The sequence below is a fragment of the Paralichthys olivaceus genome, chromosome 9 (assembly GCF_024713975.1).
Source record: "Paralichthys olivaceus isolate ysfri-2021 chromosome 9, ASM2471397v2, whole genome shotgun sequence".
In the NCBI taxonomy this organism is placed as follows: domain Eukaryota; kingdom Metazoa; phylum Chordata; class Actinopteri; order Pleuronectiformes; family Paralichthyidae; genus Paralichthys; species Paralichthys olivaceus.
In genome coordinates, this window is record NC_091101.1 from 14795793 (window position 1) to 14806359 (window position 10567).

A 10567-nucleotide genomic window follows, 5' to 3' on the forward strand; every position below is an offset into this window, starting at 1 on the left:
CCGCCGGGGAGGAGGCCACGCCCTGAGCCACCTGCAGCAGGGTGATGCGTTCAGGTGAATAATGATCGTTTCAACTACCTCACCTCCTGGACGAAAGCTTTACTTCTTAAAGGTTCCCTGTGTCGCATTTAGGTGAAAGGGATCTATTGGCAGAAACTGAATATAAAGTAATCCGACTGGTGTTTTCACTAGTGTGTATTAATCATCTGAATTGTACAAATAGTTGGGGGGGTTTTTACCCTAGAATGGGTCCTTTATATTTAGATACTTTCTATTAACATCAGGAGTGGCTCCTCTCTATGGAGGCTGCCATGTTTTTTTAAAGTAGCCCAAACTGGACAAACTAAACAGCTTTTGAGTTTTATGACAACTGAAAGTTATTTTCCATGTTTGGAAGGGGAAGGGGGGGGGGGGGGGGTGGGGGGTGGGGGGGGGTGAACAATGGTTGAATATTCTCATGATCAAAAAAAAAAGTAAGATTCAAGAAGATTTATTGTCATTCCAAAAACACAAGTTACATAGAGGGAAGGAAACTAAGTAGAAGCAGCAAATAAATAGAAATTTCATCTCAAACTAAACAAGGATAAAAACATTGCTGATCAATAAAAATGTGTAAATGACAAAACGCCAACCTCATCTTGTTTTCCATTAAAGATTATTGTACTAATCAGTGTCCAGCAGACATCCTGGCGTGAACTGGGCAGTTTTTCTATTAATACGTCATACATGACAGATTATCAATTTGCATCAACGTTAAAACCAACAGATGTCACCTTCACCTGGAAATCCTGAGACCTCTGACATTGTTACAGTAGGTGTTCGATGGTTTCAGTTTCGTGGCAGTTGGTGACAAAGCAGCTTCATTTGACAAGTGCCCGCACTGCAACAGTGGAGGAGGAAACACTCGAATTCTACTCAGTAAAATTACAAATAAATAGACAAAAATGTACTCAACTAAAAGTATCATACTTATTCTTCTACTTCAGTAAAAGTAGGTGAGCACTCTCATTTGAATATACTTAATAGCCACTTGAAGTACTTGCCAAGTGTAGCCTATTTCTGAAGTGAATACAATTTGAATTCAAAAGTGAACACTTTCCCACCACTGGGTAGTGATCAGTCAGTAACAGCCTGTTCTGTGTGGGTGATGATGCTACTTGGTCGAAAAATAATAATAATAATTTATATGGCACTTTTAAAAATGTTGAAAGCTACTTTACATGATAACAAACACAAAGCAGTGAAAAGTAATTAATGTGGAGTCGATGCAAACCACACACAACCAATTACAGCTTGTGCCACTGCTTACTTGAGTTTATTAGAAATTAACATTCTCCTTTATCCATTTTCAAATAATGAAAGTTATATTGTAGCTTATGACTGTAACATATGAAACCATGTGATTGGTTAAAAAGCATGTATGTTTTTGTAACGGTCATTTGTAAAGAGGGCTGACGTCACGGTGAACAAGGCCTCAAACTCTGAGGTAATGGCGAAGGGAGGGATAACAGTAATGTGAATTAAAGGACATGAGTGACACCTAGTGGCCATCAGTGTACTTAGCACGTAACAAGACATCCCTACTTACAATAGTGACTTTGCACGTTTTCATTTGTGCAGTTACTAAAAGGCCTTCTCTGAAACTCATTTATCCAATTTGTTTATTTGCTTAAATAAGTTTGACAAAGTTAGTACAAATAATGAGGATGTCAATTTAACTCATTTTGAAATGTCTACTCCAGCCCCCCCAACAGAGGAAAATGTTCAGCCTTCCCTTGGACAAAACTAGACATGACTTGCAAAAAAATTATGTGCATGGGGATTCATTAGTGTCAAGTGTCTAGTAAACTAGTGGGGTAAAAATATTAAGTTCAAGAGAAGTATCTGAATTGCCTTTTACCATATCACTTTTCAGCTACTCTGCATAACCTTTGATTACCATTTTTTTTCTTCCTACTTCTAAACACTATGTCTGCCTACCACTGTGAAAACTATTGCCACAATTAAACCAATACCACTTAGACATTAAGTTGTGTTTGGCTATTATATAAGTCAGTGAGGGCTTGTGTCAAAAGTTACACGATGCAAAACTACAAATAAACTATAATTCCATTTGACCGCCTCTGAATGATCTGGATCACTGTTACACTGCAATGGCTAAGGAACACTTTAATAGAGCAAAGGCCAAAACGTCTTCTTTGAAGGAGTTTAATGGTGCAGACTTCAACTGACAATTTATCCCATTAGCTTCAGCAACACTGTTATCCAGAGATAAAAAAAAAAAGTCATGTCATATTGAGAATGTTTTTATTCAAAGTTTACTCCCCATTGTGTTTCCAGTACACCATACAACAGCATTCTGTGGGCTGGTTAAGTGCAGCGGAGGGTGCTCGATGATGAAGAGTAGCACGTTGCCATGCCAATGACTACACGAGGGTGGGGTGTGTCTTATACAGTGAAATTAGAACCACAACTTTTCCACCAAGTTATCTTTCTTAGTTTTAAAACAAACAGAAAAAATTCAAAAATAAAAAAAAATCTGAAAAGGGATTTTACAGTAAGGGGTGGGGGGGGGCAAGACTCCCAACAACTTCCTGTCCACAGCTAGGAGGGAGAGGGAAAATTCAGGGAACAGGTTAGAGGTCATCTTCGTCATCTGGCAGTGCTGTTTGTGATGCAACCTGGTGAGGAGGAGATAGAGATTCATGTTTTAAATGAGTGCACTGCAGAGTTCGAGTACTTGGCTCAGGCCAGACGTTGGTGGATATGAAATAAAACCACAGTCGACTTATCAGACATGGCACCTGAGTGTTTTACTCACATGAAGCTCTTGCTCATACTTCGCAGCAAGTGTCGGGTCCATGTGGACCTCTGGGGGAGCGAGGGCGGGCATTGCCACAAATTCCAGGTTGGGATCACCAATCAACTTCCTTGCTAGCCACAGGAAAGGCTTCTCGAAGTTGTAGTTACTCTTGGCAGAAATGTCATAGTACTGGAGGCAGAACAGTGTGCAATCAGATGATGGCTCAAAAATAACACACCAATAGTTTCAATTTTTCCACACGTGACTGGTGTACACATGAGGGTGGACATACCTGCAGGTTCTTCTTGCGGTGAAATACGATGCTCTTGGCTTTGACTTTCCTGTCTTTAATGTCCACCTTGTTGCCACAAAGGACGATGGGAATGTTCTCACATACACGAACCAGGTCACGATGCCAGTTAGGCACGTTCTTATAGGTGACTCGAGAGGTGACGTCAAACATGATGATAGCACACTGAGCTGTGGAGGTAACAGATGGTTTACTTCACCATTCCCAGGTTTACATTTAATGCATAGTCATTCTAGAGGCTGTTCAAGGTTTAATAAGTGTAACTTGTAGGATTGTGCAACGCACCTTGAATGTAGTATCCATCTCTCAGGCCTCCGAACTTCTCTTGACCAGCTGTGTCCCACACATTGTACCTGATGGGTCCTCTGTTTGTGTGGAACATCAGAGGGTGCACCTCAACTCCCAGAGTAGCTAGAATATTAGACAAAGAAAATAGGTGAGTAGGCAAAACATAAAAACTATTACAGGATGGGTCAAGGAAAAAGTAATACAAATGGAGAGATCAGCCAAACAATAAAATCGTAAAGCATAATCTGCATCAAGAGATGTGAAGTCAATTTGCCAGTGCTCTCTGGTGGATAAAACATGTTCTAAATTACACAAAACCTAGTGAAGCATTTCTGTACAATATGTTGTTAGTCAGCTCGATATATCTATATATATATATGAACCTAGGGGCCTCAGTTGGCCCCCCCAGCTGAGGGCCTGCTAACAGGTTGATTAGCCCCTGCTGTCCGTTGGTGAAACGTCTTTTAGCTCGTTATCTATAACAAACTGACGTGTCACTCAGTCTTTACAGCAACATACTCACCGACATATTTCTTCTCAAACTCTCCTGTGATGTGTCTCTTCACAAAAGTTGTTTTTCCGGTGCCTCCATCTCCTACCAACACCAGCTAGGGGGGGGGAGAGTTCACACTGGTTGGTACTGGTTCAGCACTGCTAGCGCAAATACCGCCATTATCTTTTATTTACACAATTTACTAGACAGGAGATTTCAGAAACTTACCTTGAACACCGCCACACACTGAACAACTGACTCCGCCATAGTTGCGCTTTATCTGGTTGAACAAAACAAGGCGGGACGGTTAGCACGTCTTTCTATCAGCACTTAACGTTGAGCTAACGCTGTTAGCAGCTACACGGTTAGCTGTTAACAATAGCCAAGTGAACTGTGAGTTAGCAGTGTGTGTAACTATTCAGGTAGAATGACGCTGCGAGCGGCTAATTTTACATCGAGCGGCTACACCCAGCAGCCTGATGCTTCGTAGCGAGAGCAACTTCCAGCATTTTCGATGCACGCTTACGCCAAACACATTGCGCTTCAGTTATGCTAACAGCTGAATAAGACAAGTGTAAATCACATATATTCCCTACGTAGTGGGTCTGAATGGAAGCTCGTCTATCACGCCTGTGAGACAGTATTTTGAATGCTAGCAGCTACTCGCTGGCTAACTGGTCAGCTAGCTGCCGTTGGTTTGAGTGCGCCATACGAAACGAGAGCGCACTTTTTCTTGTTCGGTTGAAACAATCGACCCGGGAGACCGGACCGTAAGATGTGTTCCCCGCTTCCGCCGCCTGCTACCAGGGGGATAACGCCACACACCGGGCCGGCGACAGGCTCCTCACTAAGTCAACAATAATAAATGTAGTTGATTAGATAAACGAGGAGGCTCCTAGGAACAAAGCGGTTAGATGAGGGAGAGCTGCTAATCGCTTAGCTAGCACGGCATGGAAGCCATTCTCTTAGCTAACAGGCTAAGTTAGCTACAAGCTAGCATACGAGGGGGGGAATCAATGGCCTAGTCTAGTAGCTGCCTCCTCACGTGGCTACACTTAAAACATCAGACGGAGCAGAAACACCATTGTCAGGTCTGCAGTAGTTTGTTTTTTTTAAACAGATTTTCCTCAAAAACACAAACTTACAGTCAAAGTGGGGCCGCGATGAGAAAATGCAACAGAGACTCACCGGTGCTGCTGCGAGGAGAGAAAAGAGTAAATGGCCGCGTTCGCGGGAGATTCAGCGTGGACTAGGAGGCAGTTTCCGCCCTTATCACGTGACCACCCCGGCGCTGTGAGGAAAAAAACCTCTGAGTGCGACATCGTGGAAAATTCACAGAACACGACCCTGCCTGTCTGAGCCAGAGCACAGCGATTCATTTCAAACTCTGAGATCCAGCTCCTGCGAGCTCTGTGATTACTGCCCTTATTGTATCATTGACAACCACAGTTTTTATATAAGTCTCTTATCACAGGCTGAGATGCTGCAATATTAAGACATAACAACAAATGCTTGACAATCTGCCTTTAAACGAAATCAATAATTGTTTGGTCTAGATATCAGAATCACTGTTAACCATACGCTCAATGTCAATTGATTGATCCAATTAATTTACCGAATATATTGAATTTACGATCACATCTTAAAGGTACAGTGTGTAGAATTTTGTGATATCTAGTGTTGAAGTTGCATGTTGCAGCTGAACACCCCTCACCTCACCCTCTCCTAACAAACATGACAGAGAACCTGTGGCAGCCTTTAATTGTCATATAAACTCAAAAGCTGTTTAGTTTGTCCATTCTAGAATAATGAAAAAAACATAGCAGCCTCCATAGAGAGGGTCCCCTCCATGTAAATATAAAGTATTTCTATATAAAGGGCCTTTTCTGGGGTTAAGAAAACTACAATTCATACAATTTAGAGGAAATGAACTCGTGAAAACAACATGAGGATTATTCTACATTAAATTTCTTCCAATAGTTCCCTTTCACCTAAATCTTACACACTGGACCTTTAAAGGGTAAGTGCAGTAAGTTAACACATGTTGATACATAAAGCTGGAACCAACAGTCAGTCAGTATTATTTTAATGAAATGATCAGTTCTATATTTATTCATTTACACTATTGTTTCCGACCTCCTAAAGTAGTTGCCTGGCCTCCCTGTCACATCGCATCCTGCTGATTACTATTTCTCTTATATGAACGTTTCTTGCTTTGCTGTCAGAGCACTTTGTAAGCCCAGTTTTTGAAAAGTGCTATATAAGTAAAGTTAATTATTATTATAGGGTTTATTCCCAGAGGTGAGATTTATATGATTGCTTGGCCTCTTCAGCTATTATTAATATTAAACTGTGGTTCAACTATGTCATTGACTTTACAGAATTAACTTGACTGGCACTCAGTATAGGACAAACCCCCGCCAAGGCCCAAACAGTCCCCAAGTTTAAATTCATTAGATCCAGACTCTTATTTTGATCTGTACCAAATCACTCATAAATATCAGTTCCCTAAAAACATGTTTAAAATTCTGAAACCACTTGTTTGGTTTGAGCAACAAAATCAAAACTGTTCACAAAATACAGTGGTTGTCACACCAAACTAAGAACAACTCCTAACATATTGAACGATGGATCCAGATGTTTTGAACAATCGATTAAATAGCAAAAATAATGGCATTTACTAATCGGCCAATAGACAAATTGTTTCAGCACCAGCTTCAATACAACAGACAGTTAAAGTTTCAAAACATGATTTATTTCACTTTCCTAAATAGCTTCAGCGACATTACATAAATATATTCTCAGAAATGTCCAACCTATTAAATAAGATGAACCTTGTTTTCTTAAAGTGCAGCAGAGGATAGTCTATAACAGACATGTGCATAGGTTACATGGGTTACAGGTTATGATATCAACTTCAGAAAGTGCAATATCATTCAAACACAGGACATGAATTGTGCGTTTTTCTATTTTTTTCTCAGTTCTGACGACAGAGTCTGAGGCTGCAAGGCTTCACTGCTCAAATGTAACTTATTGTATTATCATAAAACTATCAGTAATCTCTTTAATGCGTAGAACGAAGATGAGACACATCATTTCATGTGTCATATATCTTTGTTGTCAATGTGCAGATTAAACAGTCTATCTGTACAGGTAGTCTGCTTGTATGTTGGCTGCTATCTCAGCCTCCCATCTGTCTCCATTGTTTAGCAGCTTCTCCTTGTTGTACAGCAGCTCCTCGTGGGTCTCTGTGGAAAATTCAAAGTTTGGACCCTGGTGGAGAGATTGACAAAGAAGAAAGGGAAAATTCTGCATGTCAAAATGCACAGTATGTTCAGTTCCAGTTTCATAAATTATATACACTCCTCAAAATAAATAAGGGAACACTTGATGAGTCGGAGGATGCTGTCCTGGGGGATCTCCTCCCAGACCTGGATCGGGGCATCACTGAGCTCCTGCACCTGCTCCTGTTGTCTGTGGAGGTACTTGGCAGTGTCAGATACTCCGATACATAATGTCCCATACATGCTCAATTAGATTTAGGTCAGGGGAACGTGAGGGCCAGTCAATAGCATCAATGCTTTCTTCATCCAGGAACTGCCTGCACACTCTGGCCACATGATGCCAGGCATCGTCCTGCACCAGGAGGAACCCAGTGCAGTCCAGCTCTCCTCGTCTAATGGTCGTCTCCTCCATGCTCTTGAGACTGTGCTGGGAGACACAGCAAACCTTCTTGAGACTGCACGTGTGGATGTGCCATCCTGGAGGAGCTAATTGTGCAACCTGATTGGGCTGCAGGTACCACTTCATGCTACCAGTAGTGACAAGGACACTATCAGAATACAAAACTAGGACATAATCAGTCAGGAAGGATAAGGAGAGAGCAATAGTTTGTGGCCACCACATATAAAACCATTCACTTTTCGGGGGTTGTCTTGCTTTTGCCGCTCCATCGCACCCATTGTCACTTTCATTTGCACCAAAGCACTTGTGCTTAATAAATGGACAGTGGGTGTGACGGACTGATGTGAAAACTTTCTCTTGTTATAAAAAGGAGATTTTAGATCCTACAAGCTTAGTGTGTCACACGCTTGTGGCATGGAGAGTAAATAAATAGAAAACATATTTCTAGAGAAAAGTAACAGAATGACAGTTTACTCTGCCAACAGCATCCTTGAATCAGCTCCACAGAATCTATTCCGAAGCTGTTTCCTACCTCCACAATAGCATCAACAGGACAGGCCTCCTGGCAGAAGCCACAGTAGATACACTTGGTCATATCAATGTCGTAGCGCGTAGTCCTCCTGCTGCCATCAGCTCGAGTCTCAGCTTCAATGGTGATGGCCTGGGTTCAACATAGAAATAAAATGAGTAGAAAAAACAGAGTCAGAGAGGAAAAACTAGGATTTCAGAAGAGAATTAATCACAACCTATCGGAGTAAACATTACAGTCATATTGTCCATTGTGTTCACCTGAGCAGGGCAGATGGCCTCACACAGTTTACACGCAATGCAGCGCTCCTCTCCGTTAGGGTAGCGACGGAGGGCGTGCTCTCCACGGAAGCGGGGTGACAGAGGTCCCTTCTCAAATGGGTAGTTGATGGTGGCCGGTTCACGGAACAAGTAACTCATGGTCATCGCCAAACCTGGAGGGAGGGTTCGCCAGAGGAACAAAGAAGATGATGACTGGTTTTCTATTTTACTATATCCAACTTCTATGGTGCATAGCATTGTGACTCCTTCTATTACCAAGAAGTTTAACGTTTTCATAAAAGACAGTGTCTTTCACAACACTGTAATTATGTATTTGTTGGGGACTGTTTGTTGTAACTAAGGAGCGGTGGTGTGGCTACTTCTATTCGCTTCTAAAAGTTTTTGGAGATCTGCGGCACAGAGGAATGAGTTACATCTGGTTTCGACCCCAAAGACAATAATAAAATGCCAAATCACAAGGCGTATCCTTTAACTCCATACATGTGACAGAGTGCAGAGCCAACCAGTGTGTGTGTGTGTGTGTGACCTCTGAAAAGTTCAGTCCACAAGAGGGTTGTTGCAGCCCGGTCAGTGATAGACCTCAGGTCTGTTGGCAGCTCCAGAGCGTTCACATACTCTGCAAACAGAATGGAGGGACACAAGAGTGTTTGATAAAATTGCTCCAAATAAGAGAGTAAAAGTGCTTTATGTGAAGAGCTCTTGGTTTGCAGCAGTACTTACTGTAACCCTCTCTGTGCACACTGAGACTAAATGGGCGCATGACACCAGGACCATGTCCAAATGTACCTGATGATACATATAGTACAAATGTGATGTGATGGTGGCTGAGTTTGTGCAAACATATATCGCAGAATTCATTGACACGTGCTTCTGTAGTACCCTGCTTTGAGTAGCAGTGGAGAAGTCGCAGGCTGAGTGCAGTGGCGTTGGACATCTGAGCAGAGAGGACAGAGGAAACAACTTGAAATAGGTGAGACACGTTCAATTGTATTCAAAATACTTTTGGCGTTTCAAGGAAAGCAGGAGAGCCAACAAAAGAGCACAGAGAATGAATCCACTCTACACTACTGGATACTAACAAATCTCTCTGAAATGCATCCCTCATGCCAGCCAATGAAAGTCATTATGGAGGACATTGATATATTTGTATGCGTTTTTCAGTACTTGTGTGTTGGTGGATTTCAAATCTTCACAGTAGATTGTATCCTCACTGTAACCATGGGTGAGGGTGTGGGTGAGGAAGAGAGCGAGAGAGAGAGAGAGAGAGAGAGAGAGAGAGAGAGAGAGAGAGAGAGAGAGAGAGAGCAGCTGACTGAGAACATCCACGCTGTAATCTGGCGCCCCAAATCCCTGCTATGACGTCAGCAGTGTGGCTCGTTCAAGTCATTTTGAGCGAAATGGGAAAAACGATGATCAGTCCAGTGAGGGAGCATTCACGGGATTATTCAAACATTGTTAGCCACTGTTACATGACCAGCAATCAGTATCTAGCTTTTTAATACAAATAATAAGAGAAATTAGGCGTGAGTTAGCTATTTTTATTGCATCAAAGTAGGTCAAACCATAGGTCAAACCACTCACGGTACAATCATTGGTTATTTTTAATCATCTGGCTTTGCTGTAGTGTTGATATGACGTCATTATGCTGAATCAGAATTTCGCAAACGGCTTGAATGATATAATGTTTCAGTTATGTTGCACGGATGCTCGTTTTCACGGACTGTGTGAGACACTTGAACGCGTCGTTTCAAATAAATCCACCGTTAACAGGTTACAACGTTTTAATGTGTTACATACATTTATTTAGGAAATACATGGTCACCACACCACATTAGTTTATATTAATTTGATAGCATGCAACAATTAGGTCAAATACCAACTTCTCTGTCTGAGGAGCAGGTTGATTTAAGGTAATTTAACTGAATTATAGTTCATTCAAAATGGTTCCCGAAGCGTAAAATGATCATCGACAGAATCATTTCATCTTAATAATCACGTTTTAACTGCGCTTACCTCTGATAAATTACTGTAGAGCAGGAATACACAGCGGACCCTGAACTACGCAGCTGTACCAATGCTGCATTCACGTGCACCTCGTCGATTTCAAATTCTCAGTGAGGGAATAGCATACAAATCAAATGCACTCTTGTTGAGTTTATTTTACTTTATTTTAAGTACA

The 10567-nt window shown here is 41.7% G+C and overlaps 2 protein-coding genes across 4 annotated transcripts; both read right to left on the reverse strand.

Moving 5' to 3' along the window:
- Positions 1-2290: 2290 nt before the first annotated feature.
- Positions 2291-5332, reverse strand: ran (RAN, member RAS oncogene family). Of its 3 annotated transcripts, none has more exons than XM_020085413.2 (7): positions 5083-5332; positions 4123-4174; positions 3925-4009; positions 3399-3524; positions 3096-3283; positions 2822-2992; positions 2291-2681 (listed from the first exon to the last, which is right to left on the reverse strand). In XM_020085413.2, the coding sequence occupies exons 2-7, from the start codon at positions 4159-4161 to the stop codon at positions 2637-2639; spliced, it is 654 nt and encodes a 217-aa protein (XP_019940972.1). In that variant the 5' UTR covers positions 4162-4174; positions 5083-5332; the 3' UTR covers positions 2291-2636. The 3 variants fall into 3 exon arrangements, with proteins under 3 accessions (XP_019940972.1, XP_019940980.1, XP_069388006.1); XM_020085421.2 differs by having other exon boundaries at positions 5040-5160; XM_069531905.1 differs by lacking the exon at positions 5083-5332 and adding an exon at positions 4491-4606.
- Positions 5333-6627: 1295 nt separating this feature from the next.
- ndufs8b (NADH:ubiquinone oxidoreductase core subunit S8b) lies at positions 6628-10484 on the reverse strand. The gene is made up of 7 exons (XM_020079675.2): positions 10402-10484; positions 9268-9322; positions 9109-9174; positions 8915-9004; positions 8368-8540; positions 8111-8239; positions 6628-7167 (listed from the first exon to the last, which is right to left on the reverse strand). The coding sequence occupies exons 2-7, from the start codon at positions 9320-9322 to the stop codon at positions 7036-7038; spliced, it is 645 nt and encodes a 214-aa protein (XP_019935234.1). The 5' UTR covers positions 10402-10484; the 3' UTR covers positions 6628-7035.
- Between the last annotated feature and the right edge of the window lie 83 nt (positions 10485-10567).